Raw genomic sequence first — 17,363 nt, 5'->3', positions numbered from 1 at the left:
GGAAATGTCACTTGCTCTTCAGCATCCTGATGTCTGCCTTCTACCTTCACTCGCTCCACCTAACCTGCTGTCGCCTGGGTCTGTTCTGCACTCCTAGGTCCGAAAACCTGAGGACACTCTTTGGTTCTTTCCTGACCTCTTTCCCTCGGCAGCTGAGGTTGTTAAGCACTCCCTTCTTTCCTTGGCTCCTGGGATGCTGCACTCTCCTGATATTTGTTCCTTTCTTCATGTAATTGGGGCTTTGGTGAGGCAAATTTGGGTTCAAATCCCATCTCTGCCATTGACCCAATGCCTGGCTTTAGGCAACTTCATTAACCTCTTAAACCTTCCCTTTCCTTATCTGCAAGAATGGGATAAATGGTCATTCGCAGGACTGTTGGAAGGACGAGAGGCAACGATGCTCACCAAGAGCTCACCAGGTGTGAGGCATCAATAATATGCTATGACTTTGCCCTGCAACCCTTCTCACTTTCCCTCTAATTGCTGTTATTCTTTTTTTTTTTTTTTTTTTTTTTTTTTTTTTTTTTCTCGCTGATAGTGGTGGTATTTTTATTGATGTACTTTAAGCTTTCCTTTTTTTTTTTTTTAAACTGTGGCAATAAAAAGTCATTTTCAGAACACACTTATGAACTATTATGCCTAGCTTGAATGCAGTGAAATAGCAGACATCCCTTGAGGTGATAATCCAGGTGGGTTCAACACTGGACACTTGAATAATTGCTGTTATTCTTTAAGGTTCCATGCTTTGCACTGCTTTTGACACAGACCTCTTGGTCTTCAAGGAAGACCCTGGGATGCAAGATTGTAGGTTCACTGGGAATGGGTATCATGCAGGTTATACAGGTTGGGAATCTAGTCCAGGAACTGGGTTCAGAGAAGGACAGGCACCTTGCCTGGAGCCTTGGGTTCATATCCCAGCTGCTATACCATTTATCATTTATGGAATGTTGGGCAAATCTTCTAATAACCTTCCTAAGCCTTTTCCTATTAAGAGACAGGGTGTTGCTTTGCTCTGTTACCCAGGCTGGCATGCAGTAGTGTCATCATAGCTCACTATAACCTCTGACTCCTGGGCTTAAGTGGTCCTCTTGCCTCAGCCTCCTAAGTAGCTGGGACTACAGGTTGCTCATCACCACACCCTGCTAATTTTTTAATCTTTTTGTAGAGACTGGGTCTTGCCATGTTGCCCAGGCTGATCGCAAACTCCTAGGCTCAAGTGGTCCTCCCACCCCAGCCTCCCAAATTGCTGGGATTATAGACATGAGACATTGCTCCTGGCTGCATCTTCCTCTTGTAATGGAAATAATTGTTCCCTCTCATAGGGTTACAGTGAGAAGCAATGAGAAAATGTATGTGAAATGTTTACTTGGCCTGGTGCTTTGCACAGGATAAGTTCTCTATAAAGCTTACTTCATCATCGTCTTAACAATTGTCATCATAACTATCATCACCATCACCATCATTACCACCACCACCATCACAATCATTGTTACCATTACTATAACCATCATCATCACCATCACCGTCATCATCACCATCACCGTCATCATCACCATCATCACCATCACCACCAATCACCATATGACAATCACCATCACCATCATCAGCATCACTGTCATCACCATCATCGCCACCACCATAATCATTATCATCATTATCGTTACCCTTATCATCATCATCAATCCACTAAATGTCCCTAAATATAAATAAAGTTGTTTTTAGAACTTGAATGATGGTCAAATAGTCTTAGCTTTACACACGGAGGGCTGTAGGTTGAGCTAGCAAAGAAAGCTATTATATCCCAGAGACTAGTTTACCCAGCCAAGAATAGCAATTTCCTACCTGTGCCCACCAGTAATTGCCCATTGTCTTTCAACAGTTGCAGGAGGTACAAGGTTAGGTCCTGGCCCGCTATGTCCACCTGGAAGGTTGACTGATGCAAAGGACAGCCATCAGCGATGGGCACAAAGTGTGTCATTCCTTCTCCAGATTCAACAGTCATGCCTAGACAAGAGAACATGCTGGCATCATAATGCAGGGCCAATGACATCCCTTACAATTGTTATATCTGCAGTGAGAGAAGGCAGAGGGAAGCTAACGGAGGAGAAGACAAAGATTCTCAGGAGCCAGTTTTCTTCCCCCAAAGGGGAGTGCACAAGGAGGAACAAAAGGGCTGGCTGTTGTGGATGGTGGCCCACAAGTTTTCTTATGACACCACACATGCAGGTTTCACAGTAGTGGTCCAAAAGGTAGAAGAGGAAAAATCATACCAGGATTTTTTTCCTTTTATTGTTTTAATTGACAAGTAATACTTACACAGTACTTATACTGTATACAAATGCTCATAGCAGCTTTTTTTTTTTTTTTTGAGATGGAGTCTTGCTCTGTCACCCAGGCTGGAGTGCAGTGGGGTGATCTGGGCTCACTGCAAGCTCCGCCTCCCAGGTTCACACCATTCTCCTGCCTCAGCCTCCCAAGTAGCTGGGACTACAGGTGCCCATCACCATACCTGGCTAACTTTTTGTACTTTTAGTATAGACGGGATTTCACCGTGTTAGCCAGGATGGTCTTGATCTCCCGACCTCGTGATCCACCCGCCTCGGCCTCCCAAAGTGCTGGGATTACAGGCGTGAGCCACCACACCCGGCCCATAGCAGCTTTATTTACAATAGCCCCAAACTGACAACTCAAATATTCATTCACAAGTGGATAAAGTACAATGTATTCATATGATGGGCTACTATCCAGCAATGAGAAGACATGAACTCTCAACCCACACACAAGGATAAATCTTCAGGTAATTACGCTGCATGAAAAAAAAAAAGAAACCCAAAAAAAGTGCCGACCTCCTGGTCCATTCATACAAAATTCTAGAAAATGCAGACTCCAAGGCAGCTGGTGGCTGGGGACAGACTGGAGGGGCAGACTCTGTGGTGCCAGGGAAAAGATTAGGGGTGACAGACACATTCGTTATCTTGGTTCTGAAGGCTTCAAGAGTAGACCCATGTGTCAAAACTTAGCAAATTGTACACTTTAAACACATGCAGTTTGTCGTATATCAATTACACCTCAAGAAAGCTATTAAGAAAAAAAAAGTGAGTAAAGTAAACTGTTAAAACCTGGGAAAGAATCGTTTAACCAGGAGGGATGAAAGGGTCTGGAGAGTGCGAGCTGTGTGGGTCTTTGTCTTTCGTTACTGGTCGGGGAGGGAGTGCACTGCGCACGGGGGTGAGCGTCTCAGCCAGAGGGAGGGGGAGGGTATGGGGCTCCCACAGGGCTACTCACCGGAGGTCTGGCCAGAGGCGTACAGAGAAAGGACTCCTTGGTTAGCTAAATACAGGGCAGGTATGTTGAAAGTCTCAAACAGCACCTAGGGAGAAACATCAGCCACCCCTGGCAGCCAGGCCCGCAGATGAGGAGGAGGTGGGCTTCTCCTTAACTACTCAGGCAACATGAGTCCCGCCTGCAAGAGGCACTTGGTTCCCCACACAACCCAAGAGAGACCCAGACCACGGGCACAGAAACACGTTCCTCCTTATCCCAGCTTTGCTCCGATGAGCTCCGGGACACTCTCAGTTTCCCAGTCTGTAAAATGGGCTCACACCCATCCCAGCCACCTCTTAGGACTGTGGGGAGACTTGGATTAGATGGCAGACTCCCTACAGTTGGGCTCCTGGGCATGGGGGCTGTCCGTCGATGACTGGTACCTGGCTCAGGGTGACTAGGACAGGTGCACAGTGGCCCCAGGGTGTGAAGTATTGGGGTGTGGACACTGGGAGCAGCCCAGAGTTCAGGGAAGGGCCTGGCCTGGCAGCAGGACCCCTGGGTTCTAGGCCTGGCTCTTCCAGCATGTGTGACCTTGGGAGATGACTGCTTCTCGCTGTGCCTCGGTTTCCTCATCAGAAGGAGAGTAGTGGTACCTCCCTGGGAATGGTGCTGAGGACAACATGAGTCAACACCCGTAAAGCCTATGCCACAGTGCTTAGTGTATACTGAGCATTCCGCAAATGCCATCACTTGCTGGTCCCAGGCCTCAGTTTTCTCATCTGTAAAATGGGAATCGGACCACAGGGAAGGACCCTGAAGACCATGCAAGCTCTGTAACCTTCTGGCCCCACAGCAGGCTCACAGGAGTCAAGGCTGGCTTTTGTCTTTGTGGGGATTTTTTGAGGCCTGCTGGGGCCGGGTGCAGGATGGAGAGTTCAAAGCAGGGCCCACAGATGTAGAAATATCCCTTTGCCCACAGTGAGGAGAAGCCCCACGCTGGTGGGCTGGCGGTTGCCTGTGGCCTGCAGAAGCCCCTGCCTTCCTCGTGATGTCTGCCATGGGCTCCTCTTTCTTGGGTCGCCCATCAGGTTCTGCCCATAAGGCTCCAGAAGGAGATCCAGGGAGGGGAGGGGAGGGCTTGCTGACGTCCCAGCTCCCTCCCTGCTGGGTCCCTCTTCTGAAGGCCACAGTGCCTGGGCGACAGCCCTCCCTGGGCACTGATAACCATCCACTGCTCTTTCAGGCTCAGGGGTGGTAGCAGCTGCCCCGGGACACCCCCAGATACCGCGCCCTCTCACGGAGCTTTTTTCTAAAACTCACACTCACCTTTGTGTATAATCTCTTTATGACACTCTCACTAAACATGCCCCATGTGAGTGTACCTTTGACTTCCTGCTGGGCCCCTGATACTGTTAGAGGGTGAATTTGGAAAGGACCAGGGCAGAAAGGCAGGCAGCGCACCCAGCAGGTGGGAAGTCACAGAGGCAGGCTGAATACCAACCCCACAGCTGGAGCCCTGGCTCATCCCACAGGCCAACCGAACTGGGCCACGGGGCGCCTGGGGTTTCACCAGGTGTTCTTCAGCATGTATCTGTGGGGTGTCTCTGAGTGAGACCAACACGTGGATCAGCGGCTGTGTAAAGCAGACCGCCCTCCTGGGTGTGGGTGGGCCTCATCCTATCAGTTGCAGACCTGATTCGATCAAAAGGACGGAGTAAGAGGTAGCCCCTCTGGCCCAACTGCCTGCACCCAGACACCAACCCTTTCCTGCCTTCAGACTGGGAGTGAACATTGGCTCTTCCTGGTTCTAGACCCCGCCGGCCTCCGGACTGGAGCCACAGCACAGGCCCTCCTGGGGCTCCAGCTTCCCAACGGCAGAGCCTGGAACTCGCCGGCCTCCGTCACTGTGTGAGCCAGGCCTTTATCCTGAATCCCTCTCCGTGTCTACGCTCATCCCACTGTTCTGTGTCTCCAGAGAACTTTGCCGCCCCCACCGGGGAGTGAGATGTCCCCTGTGGAGAGGACCGTCCCGCTCCTTCTCCAGCTCCCCACCGCCTCACGGGCACTTGACAGTCTGAAAGTGGGAGCCTGCTGTGCCCCGACCAGGCACCCCAGCTGTGGCCCACTCCTATGATCCACCTCTCCACAAGCCGAGGAGGACTCAAGGGTCCGCTCAGGGCTTTGTCTTAAATGAGGCGGCAGCTCATGCCTGCACCGTGACGGATGGAGCTGCCGTTTCTGGGCCGCCGCGTGTGCCTCTGCAGCGAGCAGGTGGCGCCTTGAGCCCTGGGTCTGTCTGTGGGTCACGGCTCACTGCAGGAGACACCGCTGGGCTCCAGGGACCCTGGGCCAGGTGGTGGAACTGTGCTGCTTGCTTAATGAGCTCACCAATGTCCTCATTAGGAGCAGCTAATGATGTGATGGGAACATGGTGGCCAGCGGCAGCCCGGCAGCCCCCACCCCAGCCTTAAGGAGAGTGCCACACCTTCCTCTCTTCTCCATTCCGGGCCCCTGCCAGACCCCACTGCCCAGCCCCAACAGGGCCACCCTGTCAACACACACCAGTGCCTCCTGCCTGGTGGGCAGGCCCAAGAGGAAGCTCAGAGAAGAGACACGGGAGCTTTTAAACCAGAATCAGAGGCCGGAGTCAGACCCGCACCTAGGACAACTGAATTGTGGCTGAGAGTGGAGTTGCAGGGCGAGAACACTGGGGTCTAGGCAAGCACGCCAGCGACACTCTGCATGACCTTAGCCAAATTGCTTAAGCTCCCTGCTGCCGCAGGCTCTTCATATGTACAAAGGGGAGGATGGTCGTCTGCCCTATGGCTGGTTGGAAGGCCTGCATGAAGTCACGTGTATGCAGTGCCCGGCCCCTGGCCAGCACCCCGGCAGAGGCCGGCATGCTTGGTGTGTGTCGAGGGGGTGTCCCCTGACCAGCGTCCTCCTCTTGCCGAACAAGGAGCAGGTGAGGCTGAAGTTGCCCCCCGCTCGGGGGAGACCAGATGCTGACCCCCTGAGGCCCTCACCACCACTAGCACCGGTACCTGTGTGACTTTCTCTTTGCTAGGTGTTGGGTTCAAAGGCGGCTCCGTCACCAACATGGGGTGCTGCTCTGGGGCGACGTGGAGCACCTGGTAGAAGGAGTGATGCCAAATCTGGGAGAAGATGGGATACAGAGTCAACAGCTTCCTGGGGCCAAGGCCAGGCTTCTGCAAACGGGGCAGGGCATGGCTGCAGGACCAGGCAGGGCTTTAGGTTTTATTTTATGTTATCTTATTTTATGCTATATGTTTGACAAAGCAATGTTTTATTTTTATTTTTATTTTACTATTTCTATTGTTCTGAAACAGAGTCTCGCTCTGTTGCCCAGGCTGGAGTGTAGTGGCACGATCTTGGCTCACTGCAACCTCCACCTCCCCGGTTCAAGTGATTCTCCTGCCTCAGCCTCCCGAGTAGCTGGGACTACAGGCGCGTGCCACCACGTCCAGCTAATTTTTGTATTTTCAGTAGAGACAGGGTTGCCATGTTGGCCAGGCTGGTCTTGAACTCCTGACCTCAGGTGATCCACCCACCTCAGCCTCCCAAAGTGCTGGGATTACAGGTGTGAGCCACTGCACCCAGCCGTCAAAGCAGCATTGTAAATAGCACTTGTGATGGCTGAGTGACGGAGAGGTCATCCTGATCTGGGGGAGCATCAGGGAGACAGTGTGGCTTCAGCAAGACGCAGAACCTCCACTCGGTCACCAGGCCTGGGGCTAGGAAGTGGGGCTGAGATCAGTGAGGCCCAGAGCTTGGCTAGAGCATCTCGTGGTCTGATGGGGTCAGATACCACCACCAGGACTTCAAGGGTGTGACACAAACTGGTACTCAGATGGGTGGATGCTGCACAGGGAGAGAGTGTAGGTGTGAGCCCAGCATGAACGGAAGCTCCACTGCACACCAGGCCAGCCCTGGACAAGCAGCCTGATTCTGTTGAACCTCATTCTTCATCCTCAAAACAGGAAATGTTCCCTGCCTCACAGAGGAGTGTGACAGTGAAAAGGTGGCCTTGCCGAGAAGTCTGGTGCATTCATGTCCCACGGTTGCCATCACAAAGCCCCAGAGACGGGACACCTCGCACCGCACACTGATTGTCTCCCATTCTGTAGGCTGGAGTCCCAGACGAAGGCGCCGCAGGGCTGGTTCCTCCCGAGGCCTCTCTCCTCGGCTTGCAGGCACTGTCTTCTTCTGGCAGCGTCCTCACAGGGTCCCCCGCTGTGTGTCTGCATCTAACTTCCTCTTCTGATAAGGCCCCAATCACATTGGATTAGGGTCCACCCTCATGATCTCTTCTTAACCTAGTTGCCACTTTAAAGCCGCTATCTCCAAGCACAGTCACACTCTGAGGCATTGGAGTCTAAGGTTTCACATGTAAATGTTGGGGGACACAATTCAGCCCCTCACACCCGGTACAGTAGGGGCTCAGTACACCATGGTTGGTTCTCAGGTGTGAGTCGGCTGCCTGTCCCTGTGGGGGGATGTGCCCCTGGGGGAGGGCAGTGTGGAGGGGCGGACTCCTGCAGGCATGCACAGGACTCGGAAGCATGAGGCCACAATCCCCGTGAAAGAACAAGAGCCAGGCGTCGGCTGCAGGTGTGGCCCATCCACAGATGACCAGCCAGAGGCAGGGAAGGGACACTGCCAGACATGAGCTTGGAAGAGTCTCCTGAAGACGGGGCGGGGTGATGAGAGGGAGGAGGTGGGAGGCGCGGGCACAGAGGAGGGTCACTGTGTGATGCTGGCAATCCAGGGAAGATGGTGAAGCCAGGAGCCAGGACCCCTGAAGCCATGCAGGAGCCAGCGCCTTGGGCTCCCTCAGGCAGGTGAGCCCACCACAAGGCAGCAGAGGGTGGGGGGTCCCTGGGGCCCATAGCTGAAGCCGTGCTTTCCAAGACCTGTCTACGCGGCCCGTGTTTCTGCATTGCCTGTCACACCGGGAGCCACAGCCACAGCTGTGCAGGAGAAAACACTTGTGAACGGTGCTCCCACTGCCCCCGCCAAGATGGCCCCATGGCCCTCAGCCCCTGGAAGTCACGCCCTGTGCAGACCTTTCCCACATGGAATCAGGACTGGCTTGTGTGACCAACAGAATGTTGTGGAAGTAACAGTGCAACGGCCCGGGCTGTGCCACGGTGGCCTGGTGCCCCCACCTTGGCCTTTTCCATAGTTCTTCATGGGGGAAGCCAACCGCCAGGCTGGCAGGACATCGAGCAGCCCTGGGGGGAGGCCCCCATGCAGAGGAAGCACCCTGAGGCCACCTGATACTGCAGCCTTGGAAGGGGCTCCTCCAGCCCCAGTCAAGCCTGCAGCCGACACAGCCCCTGAGCTGTGGCAGCCACTTGAGACCCCGAGCCAGAACCAGCCTGAGGAGTCACTCCCAGGTTCCTGACCCACAAAACTGAGAGCGATGACCATTGGCATTTTCAGCCTCTGCATTTGGGGCTAATGTGTGAAGGCAGCATTAGAACATTGTGATGAGTTGAATTGTGCCGTCCCAAAATTCGTATTTTGAAGTCTTAGCCCCCGTACCTCTGAATGGGACCTTATTTGGAAACAGGGTTGTTGCAGATGCCGTCACTTCAGAGGAGGCTGGGTCCCCAATCCCATAGGAAAGAGGAAATGTGGACACAGACACAGAGAATGCCGCGTGAACCTGAAGGCAGACATCGGGGTGACACATCTGTGAGCCAAGGGGAGCCAAAGACTGACAGCCACCAGGGGAGATGTCCAGGACACAGGCTCCGGCACGGCCCTGCAAGGAACCAGCTCGGCCCACACCTTGACGTTAGACTTCCAGCCTCCAGGATGGTGAGGCAATGAATTCCTGCTGCTGAAGCTGCCTTGTGTGTGGCTGGGACAGGGACACAGTAACTAACAGGTACATCCTCTAAGGCAGTGCATGCCTGTCCAAATGCACATGGAGGTCCTAGCCAGAACCTCAATTACTAAATGAGGGAGCTGCAAGTTCACCATACTTACCACTTCTTACTGTTTGGGACTGAAGACTTTTTTGCCATTTGTTTGTCTGCTTTGAGACAGGGTCTCCTTCTGTTGCCCAGGCTGGAGCACAGGGTTGCAATCACAGCTCACTGCAGCCTCCACCTCCCAGGCTCAAGCAATCCTCCCACCTCAGCCTCCCCAGTAGCTGGGACCACAGTGGCACACCACCACAGCCAGATTATTTTTTAATTTTTTGTAGACATGGATTCTCACTATGTTTCCCAGGTTGGACGCAAACTCCTACACTCAAGCTGTCCACCTGCCTCGGCCTCCCAAAGTGCTGGAATTACAGGCATGAGCCACCGCACCCGGCCAGGACTGAGGACTTTTTAATCCATCATCCCCCTCAGCCCTCACTGCAGGGTCTGTGTTAGGAAGGCCTGCACCCCTGTCTCATAGCTGGACCTAGCTAGGGAGGCCTATGAACATGTCCTGCCTGGCAGAAGCCGTGCCTACCTTCTCCATATTGTCCCAGTTGGTCGTCGTTGCCCGAGAAATGGGATATTGCAGGTTGAGTTTCCCTCGTTTTTTCTGAACCTCCTCCCCGATGAACCAGTCTTCCTCTTCCATCCCCACCAATAGGTTCTGAAAGACACAGGCCAGGACAGATCAGCTTCTAGAGGTGACTGGGTTTGGACTCCCCTGCAGCTGGCTTTCATTTGTGGAGACCCAGTGAGCAGTGGCTGGGAGGCCACAGTGGCCTTTGTGGGAGACTCCAAGCCACGGCACCAGCATCCATGACCTCCTGAGCCCTGTGAGCTATTTCAGAAATGGCCACTAAGAGGTTTTAGCAAAGTACCTGCAAGGTAAGAGTGAGTCCGAGGAGTTGTTCCTAGGACATTCGTCCTGTCCACTTCGTAGATGAGGAAACTGGGGACAGCAAGGAGAGACGCTGCTGAGGAAGGAGAGGTGAGGGGAGATGCACCAGGAATGCCACAGTGCTGCTAGAGGATCAAGTCAATTAAGCCCACCGGCAGGAATGCATTTCATAAGCTGACATCGTTGTAGGAGGGATCGTCACTGCTTCCACATTTGCTTCGGAGGGTTGCCCGGGAAAGAGTCTGTGGTGTAATTCAACTTCCGTTATTTTTTAGGAAGATAAACCTGGCTACCTTCATGGCAGATTAAGCTATCCATTCCATCATTCAGAGGTGATTTTACTCGATGGCCCATGTGTTCATCTGGGTCCACTGAGAAACAGACACCAGGATGGAATGAAAGGTGCAAGGATGTGATTAGGGAATACGCACACATCGGGGACAGCAGGACAATGATCGAAGAGACAACAGGCTGCTGTCCAAGTCTGAGCCTGAGTGCAGGAAATAGGTAAGCAGATTGGGTGGGTGACCTTAGCCACCATGCCATCTGAGGGAAGCCTTTGCAAGGTTGTTGGAGAGTTCTTGAGCCAGGCTCATTTATCACAGGAGTGCTGGGTTTCCCGAAAATGGGCTTGACTTGCCTTGGTGTCACTGCCATCCTCAGTAGTTGGCTGGGAGCAGCAGGTAGGAAGGATGGCCTCAGTGCAATGGTGCTGTGCCGCAGTGACATAATGGTGCCATCCTGCAATGAGGCCATGGTGCCACGGTGCAGTGATGTCATGGTGCCACAGTGCAATGACATCATGGTGCCATGCTGCAATGACACCATGGTGCCGTGCTGCAATGACGTCATGGTGCTGTGCTGCAGTGACATAATGGTGCCATGCTACAATGACCTCGTGGTGCCACAGTGCAGTGACGTCATAGTGCCATGATGCAATGATGTCATGGTGCCATGGTGCAATGGTGCATGTGGTGGAAAAACCATGCCATGGTGCAGCGGCTCAATGGTGCCATGATGCCAGGTGCAAGAGTGCAATGGTGCAGAGATGCAATGGAGCAGTGATTTCAGAGTGAGGCCCCCTCTCCAGGCTGCCACAGTTCACCTGCTCAGAGCTTTTCTATCTTAGGAGTTTGTCTCTTCAGCAGAAGAGGTTTGGATTTGGGATGAGAATCACCAGCTACGAGACCTGGGGAAAGTCGTGTCCCTTCTCTGAGCCTCCATCTTCTTCTCTGAGCCTCCATCTCCCTCTCTGAGCCTCCATCTCCCTCTCTGAGCCTCCATCTACCCCTCAGAGCCTCCATCTCCTCTGAGCCTCCATCTCCTTCTCTGAGCCTCCATCTTCTTCTCTGAGCCTCTATCTCCCTCTCTGAGCCTCCATCTCCCTCTTGGAGCCTCCATTTCCCTCTCGGAGCCTCCATCTCCCTCTCTGAGCCTCTGTCTTCTTCTCTGAGCCTCCATCTCCCTCTCTGAGCCTCCCTCTCCTTCTCTGAGCCTCCATCTCCTTCTCTGAGCCTCCATCTCCTTCTCTGAGCCTCCATCTTCTTCTCTGAGCCTCCATCTTCTTCTCTGAGCCTCCGTCTCCTTCTCTGAGCCTCCATCTTCTTCTCTGAGCCTCCATCTTCTTCTCTGAGTCTCTATCTCCCTCTCTGAGCCTCCATCTCCCTCTCCGAGCCTCTATCTCCCTCTCGGAGCCTCCATCTCCTTCTTGGAGCCTCCATCTCCCTCTCGGAGCCTCCATCTCCTTCTCGGAGCCTCCATCTCCTTCTCGGAGCCTCCATCTCCTTCTCTGAGCTTCCATCTCCTTCTCTGAGCCTCCATCTTCTTCTCTCGGCCTCCATCTTTTTCTCTGGGCCTCTATCTTCTTCTCTGTCCAGTGGGAACAATGACCTCTCTTCCTCACACCTTGCCATGGCGCTACTGGAGGATCAAGTCGATTAAGCCCACCAGCAGGAATACGTTTCAATAGCTGACATCATGGCAGGAGGGATTGTCACTGCTGCCACCTCCTCGAACGTTTCTCAGCCACCCACATCTAAGTGTGGTGGGTAGGTGGTGGGGGAGGGACAAAGTCATGGGTGTGCAGAAGGAACAATGTTTTCTCCAGTTCTAAGTTGCTCTTTGAGATAAAAAGATGGACAGTGCTGGGCCTGGTGTCCTTTCGTCAGGAGGCCTGTGGGTCAGAGCGGCTGCTCTACTTGGAAGGGACCCAGTGACTTTGGGCAATGCCTTCATCCTGCCTCTCTGTTCTCACAAGTTCTCCTACAAGGGGTCTCACTGCCATCTTGGCTACCAGACTTAAGCCTTGGAAGGGGGGTGGGGGTGGCCGAGCCCTGAGGGACACCCTGGGTCTCCATGGCTGTGACTTCTTGACTCAGGAGTTAAGGGCACTGCATCGAGTTTGTGGGAAGGGACATGGAGCTTAGATCTAGAAAAAAAGGTGACCTCTCTCAGAGACAGAAACTTACTCCCAGCTGCCCATGAAAATAAAATCAAATCAAGAGCCCAATCTGCTGTGGTTGAGTGAAGCAGTCTGCTGCCCCATAATTCATCTTGGTCACTCATTCTGTTTTGGCAAAGAATTTTCCTCTCGCTGTGATCTTGTGTTTCGCCATCTAGGTCAGCGTTCCCCAATCTTTTTGGCACCAGGGACCAGTTTCATGGAAGACAATTTTTGCACCGAGCAGGGCAGGGGATGGTTTCGGGATGATTCAAGTGCATTACATTTATTGTATGCGGCCCTGAGCTTGTTTTCCTGCAACTAGGACAGTCCCACATGGGGGTGATGGGAGACAGTGACAGTGCCTACAGCCTAGCTGGGGTGGATTCAGAGGGGAGAGCCTCGCTCTCAGCAGATGTTCCCTAATGCATCCCCTCTAAGTCAATTCATACTCCAAAGATAAGGCCCCTTCCCTGGAGGAGGGGCTGAGAGCTGAGATGAAATTCCACATTGTAACTGTAGTGGGTTGAATGATGCCCACCCCCCTATCATTATGTCCACCTGGAGTCTCAGGTGACTTTATCTGCATCAAGTGTCTTTGCAGAAGTGATAGTTAAGAATCTCAAGATAAGAATTACCTTGGATTACCTGGATGGGCCCCAAATCCAATGACAAGCATCCTTCTAAGACAGAGGCAAGAGGAGATTTGAGACAGAAAAGGAAAAAGAGAAGGAGGCCATGTGAAGACAGAGGCAGCCAAGGGATGCCTGGAGCCCCCAGGAGCTGGAAGAGGCAGGAAAGATCACCTGCTAGAGCCTTGGGAGGAAGCCAGCCCTGCTGACACCTTGCTTTCAGACTCCAGGTCCCCAGAACTATGAGGAAATACATTTCTGTTTTTTGTTTTGTTTTGTTTTGTTGTTTTGTTTTTGAGATAAAGTTTCACTCTGTCGCCCAGGCTGGAGTGCAGTGGTGTGATCTCAGCTCACTGCAGCCTCTGCCTCCCGGGTTCAAGCGATTCTCCTGCCGCAGCCTCCAGAGTAGCTGGAATTACAGGCGTGTGCCACTACGCCCAGCTAATTTTTGTATTTTTAGTAGAGATGGGGTTTTGCCATGTTGGCCAGGCTGGTCTCAAACTCCTGATCTCAGGTGATCCACCCACCTTGGCCTCCCAAAGTGCTGGGATTACAGGCATGACCCACCGCACCTGGCCACATTTCTGTTGTTCTAAGGGAATACACGAATATACTAGTCATTGTTATCATCACTGCCATCGTCATCATTGCTAAACACTCCCTACGGGCCAGAAACTGTGCTAAACATGCATTCACTCATCTCATTTAACCTTCAGGCTGAATCTACGAGATACATACTTTGGACAATCGCTTTATGCAAAAGAGATGTCTCTGCCACAGCAGCACCCTTGCCCTGAGTCATGCAGGTGCTGAGGACAGGGCTGAGATTGGAGCCTCAGTCTCCCTGGCCCTGAAGCCCCAGCTCTTAACCACTGAGCTCCACAATCTCCAAGTGGCAAGCTGGTTGGCTAGCTCGAGTGCAGGCACCTGAGATTTGCCAGGGCGGTCCCTGCCATGATTCCTGCCACTTGGACAGGGAGGAGGAAATCCACTGGCTCCCAGCATCCATGTGCATTTTATCCTCTTAGAGAGGGAGACGGGATTTTCTCCTCTGTCACAGATCTGGGAGCCAGTGTATCTTGGATAATTAGAAACATTGCCAATAATTTGCTCCAAGTGCTGCAAAGTGCAAGAGTGATCGCCATGGGGTCCTGCAACATCTGAGATCTTCCGTGTCATGACGCTGCTCCCTCCCACGGATGACTGGAACTTCCAGAGGATGAGCTCCAGGATCCAGAGCATGAGCAGGGAATGCGGATGCACTGGGGGGTCTTTCCCCCACCACTTTGTCACCATGTGGATTCAGGAAGTCACCTCTCAGAGCAGGTGGTTCCTCTTCAGGGAGAAGGGGCATCTCTGTCCCTCCCTGGCATGCGGCCGGGCTCAGACCCACTCGCTGAGTTTCAGTTATGATGCAACTGTGTTGTCCGGGGAAGGGGGATGAGCAGCTGGTTTTTAATGGGGCCAGAGCTTCCGTTTGGAAGGATGAAACGTTCTGGAGGTAGATGTGGTGAATGTTCTTGATGCCACTGAACTGTGCAGTTAACACATCTTTACACTGTGTATACTTTACCACAATAGAAACACGTGTGTTTCTAAATTCCCTTGAAACACAGGAAGATCTGGCGATGTGGGATCCAGTTGCTGGCACGTCAGAGACGGGCCTCTTGGAGGGCCTGTGTCCAGGTCCCTACCCGCCCTCCTCCTGCCTTCTTGTCACGGAGGTTGAGTGTCTGTTGCCACTCACCCTAATGGACTCCCGTTTACCCTAAAGGCAAATTGCTCCTTCTCTGTGTCCATACCTCTCTGAATGTGAGAAGAGCCAGAGATGGGAGACGGGCAGTGAGACTGATTTTTCACAACGCGTCCACTTTACTGATTTACACATCGCTGCTCCCTCTAAGCCTGCAGTTCTCAGAGTGGGCCGCATGCTGGGAGTGGTGAGAGGGGCAGGGCCTTGCCCACCCCATCTCCCACCCCAGACCAGCTGAGGCACAGACTCTAGGTGGCCCAGTCATCTGTGTGTTACCAAGCCCAGTGCTCCCGACTCGGATTTGCGGAGGCACGTCCGCGCCCACCACGCCCTGCTCAGGGGATGGCCTTGGCCGCCCTGTGGGAGAAGGGATGGGGCTGACCAGGCCGGCGGGCCACCTCTGGATGAGCAGCACCCCACAGGGAGGAGACCCCGACATCACTCACATCGTGCCGAAGTTTCCCGAGGACAGTGGGGAACACGCCCGTTGGGCTTTCCATTCCTGCAAATCCCACCTTGCTGAAGCCAGACCCGTGGTCACAGACGAGGGGCACACTGTCCATGGCGGTGGGGCTGCGGGAGAGAACACACGGTTACCCACGCCACTGCATGGCACTGGTCCCTGGGACAGGCACTGTGCTGGGCGTTAGGCTCAGGGCTCATAGTGCCCAGTGGCCCAGGGCAGTGTGGGTGGCGGCCCCCCACACCCAGAGCTGGGCCCTGGGCAGGCAAGAGCCTCTTCCAGGATGCTGTGTGCAGTTTGCTGGAAGGGGGTCCTTTCTGATGACCATTTGCACATGGCTGCCCTGGAGAAGGGAGGATTGGGGGGCCCTGCACTAAGGCTTTGGCCTCCACCTGTTTCTAGCAAACTGTGACCTGCTTCTCAGCCACTTATCTGAAGCAGCCCCTCTCCCCTTCATGGAATGGGGAGACCCCAAGAGGAGCTGGGGCCCTGGATGGTCTGCAAGCTGTGGTCACAGCCAGATTCCTGACTTCCAGCTCCAATGCTGCCTCATCCGGGAGGCTTCACTGGCCTCCTGGCCCTGGTTGAAACCATTCTATCCCTCTGCTTTGCTTCTAGAGAACGTTTTCCATATTTTTGCAAGTTTAGAAAACATGCAGAAAGATACAGAGCATCAAAATCACCTGCGGTCCCCACCCATGGTCACCCTCTGATATTTGGGCATTTCTGTTTTCAACCTACTTTTTTTAGACAAAGTCTCACTCTGTCGCCCAGGCTGGAGTGCAGTGGCATGATCTTGGCTCACTGCAACCTCCTACTCTCAAGTTCAAGGGATTCTCCTGTCTCAGCCTCCCGAGTAGCTGGGATTGCAAGTGTGAGCCACCACACCCGGTCACTTTTTGGATTTTTAGTAGAGAAGGGGTTTTGCCACGTTGACCAGCCTGGTCTCGAACTCCTGACCTTAGGTGATCCACCCACCTTGACCTCCCAAAGTGCCGGGATTACAGGCATGAGTCACCATGCCCAGCCTGTTTTCAACCTACTTTTATGCACTGTATAGGTTTTTAAAAAATCAACTACCCTCAAAAATGAATGAGTCCATTTTCTTTTTTGAATATTGCATTGTGATTAAATATTTATTATGACAAATGTTTTCTTCATTTTATAAGTGACTTTTGGATCTTTTTTCGATAAAGAAACAATACAGGCTCATTGTAGAAAATAGAGAAAACTGTGAAGAAAAACAAAACCCTTTCCAAATCCTGCTAATCGGAAGTAACCTTTGCCGATATTCAGCTATCTACCCTGACAGTCGTCACAGAAAACAGAGGGGTCTCCATTCATCTAGTGCCTCTGTGAACAGCTGTGTGAGGTGCAACTCAGTGGGGCACCAGGGCGTCTCTCACTAAGCTGCTAGGTATACACACAACACATATTACAGTATGTACGGTTTTGTGTTAGACTTTTCAGTGGAACCTTATAGCCATTTGTGTGTTATGGCGTATTTGATGGAAACGTTTTCCTTCTAACACCATCTACCACATCTGCTATGAATCTTCTGTGGAGCCTGTAGGTCCTATTTTTTTGGTCACCATCAGCAATCCTGGGATAATCTCCTTAGTCATCCTTCTTTTTTCCTGCATTTTGGATCAGACCTTTTCCATCACCTCCTTCGAGTGACTAGTTGGAAGAGCAAGAATTTTTAAAGGCTCCTTAAACATTTTGCCCAATTGCTGTCCAGAAATGTCAGTCAGTTTGCCACAGCCACATCAGGCCTTCGTCACATGGAGCTGCCGTCATCTCTGCAGGCTCCTGTCTCGCATCTCCACGTCAGGTCCATGCCTCCCACTCTGCGTACTTCATGCTCAGCTGATATGGCTGGATGGCTTTTGAACCCACCTGGTCTCTCACGTGGGAGGCTTCATAACCTTCCTCTCTGGAATATTGGCT

General features: G+C 52.7%; 1 protein-coding gene across 20 annotated transcripts in view; it reads right to left on the bottom strand.

Annotated features, from left to right (window-relative positions):
• Window positions 1-17,363, bottom strand: part of LOC129008092 (actin) — a 40,857-nt gene that overhangs the window by 9,306 nt on the left and 14,188 nt on the right. For 14 of the 20 annotated variants that reach the window (XM_054439870.2, XM_054439868.2, XM_054439869.2 and 11 more), the window contains 5 exons: window positions 15,397-15,523; window positions 9,763-9,891; window positions 6,312-6,422; window positions 3,286-3,370; window positions 1,843-2,004 (listed from right to left, as the gene is read on the bottom strand). In XM_054439870.2, coding sequence (XP_054295845.2) covers window positions 1,843-2,004; window positions 3,286-3,370; window positions 6,312-6,422; window positions 9,763-9,891; window positions 15,397-15,513 — 604 coding nt within the window. In that variant the 5' untranslated portion in view covers window positions 15,514-15,523. Of the gene's footprint in view, window positions 1-1,842; window positions 2,005-3,285; window positions 3,371-6,311; window positions 6,423-9,762; window positions 9,892-10,105; window positions 10,183-15,396; window positions 15,524-17,363 lie in introns of those variants that run through there. The other 6 variants (XM_054439875.2, XM_054439871.2, XM_054439874.2 and 3 more) reach the window with 2 other exon arrangements.

This window comes from Pongo pygmaeus, chromosome 9, assembly GCF_028885625.2.
Source record: "Pongo pygmaeus isolate AG05252 chromosome 9, NHGRI_mPonPyg2-v2.0_pri, whole genome shotgun sequence".
Lineage (NCBI taxonomy): Eukaryota > Metazoa > Chordata > Mammalia > Primates > Hominidae > Pongo > Pongo pygmaeus.
Note: the sequence above shows the minus strand (reverse complement) of the source record. Positions and strands in the feature narration are given on the sequence as shown.